Below are 1,420 nucleotides of genomic sequence, written 5' to 3'. Positions count from 1 at the left end.
CTAGCCTAGCTCCTCTACTTTCAAACGTACTCTGCGGCTCATGGATCGAAGAGCTATATACACCCTTTTAATAAGTCTAATATATGCCGTTTTTCGCTAATAACGTCAAACTCATGCTTTTAAAATTTATTCAGAAATGTACAAAGGCTTCAAACAAGAAAAGAAATCAGAAACGTTTTAGGCCTTTGTACATTTCTAAATAAAATTTGAAAGCAAGAGTTCGACGTCATTAGCGGAAAATGGCATATATTAGACTTATTAAAAGGGTGTAAACAGCCTGTACTACACGCGAGGATTTAGGGCAGAGCGTCATGTGTTTGCGAATGATCGCCTGCGATTTTTCAGCGGTTAAGTGGACTCGTAGTGTAGTCGCAGTGTAAGTATCACATACCGACCTATGGCGGCTGCTCGTTTCAGAGATGTCTTTATTCAAACTCCATTCAGCAAGGAAAATTATCTTGGGAACACCTAGACCTCTCATTTCTTACATTCATCTCAGAAATACATATTTTTGCAGAATATTTACGTCAGTCCATGGGAATTCTGCATCGGAATGCTTAATCAGTCTACGTTTGGCTCGTTTGTTTCGTCGTCTCACTACTTCGTCGAAACTCTTCGGCGACGATGAAAACGCAAATGGTAAAAAAGTCTTGGACCGACCTGAACAAGGTGTAATTTATTCTCACAAAAGCAGTCTTGGTGATAACACGATCTATGAGGACAGCTTGCAGACATTTCAAGAACAATCACACGTTTCAGATGAGACATTTGAACCCGATAGTTTGGCAATTGAAGCGTTCACACATGTGCACGAGCAGGCATTCCCTAAATGCCCAGGTTGTGGGGTTGTTTTTCAAAGCGAGGATCCCGCGAAATCTGGATTCGTTATACCAGCTAAGAATCCAATGACTGGAGACCTAGCCAGGATGGGAATGAATGCAACACTCTCCACAAGAACTCTGGTCTGTCAAAAATGCTTTAATTTGAAATACTATAACAAGCCTTTTCCTATCAGCATAAGCTCCAATGAGATTATGGATAACCTTAGACACTTACGGAGAAGAAAGGGTTTAATTTTGTATGTAGTGGACTTGCTGGACCTACCAGGAAGCCTTTTAACCAATCTTCTTGACGCAGTCGGTGAGTCAAAGAGGATTATTATTGTTGGCAATAAAACAGACATGCTTCCGGTTGATGGACACACTGGAAAGCAAAAAGAACACTTACAAGAAATGCTTTTTGCCATTTGCAAAACTCATGGGCTTGAAGGTGCTAACGTAAAGAGCACATGCCTCGTCAGTGCAAAAACTGGCTTCGGGATGTTACAACTGGTTAGTAAAATCCTAGAACACTGGGACCACGAGGGTGACATCTACCTCATTGGCTGTAGTAACAGTGGTAAAACATCTTTGTTCAATCT

The 1,420-nt window shown here is 41.1% G+C and overlaps 1 protein-coding gene across 1 annotated transcript in view; it reads left to right on the top strand.

The window, feature by feature from the left end:
• Positions 1 to 286: 286 nt before the first annotated feature.
• The window catches only part of LOC138043591 (nitric oxide-associated protein 1-like), an 8,983-nt gene continuing 7,849 nt past the window's right edge, over positions 287 to 1,420 (top strand). Inside the window, exon 1 of the mRNA XM_068889940.1 lies at positions 287 to 1,420. This exon is cut by the window's right edge and continues 157 nt beyond it. Within this exon, the coding sequence (XP_068746041.1) occupies positions 420 to 1,420 (1,001 nt within the window). The 5' untranslated portion in view covers positions 287 to 419.

Source organism: Montipora capricornis, chromosome 3 (genome assembly GCF_036669925.1).
Source record: "Montipora capricornis isolate CH-2021 chromosome 3, ASM3666992v2, whole genome shotgun sequence".
Classification (NCBI taxonomy): domain Eukaryota; kingdom Metazoa; phylum Cnidaria; class Anthozoa; order Scleractinia; family Acroporidae; genus Montipora; species Montipora capricornis.
The sequence above is the reverse complement of the archived record's forward strand: the minus strand, read 5'-3'. Positions and strand labels throughout refer to the sequence as shown.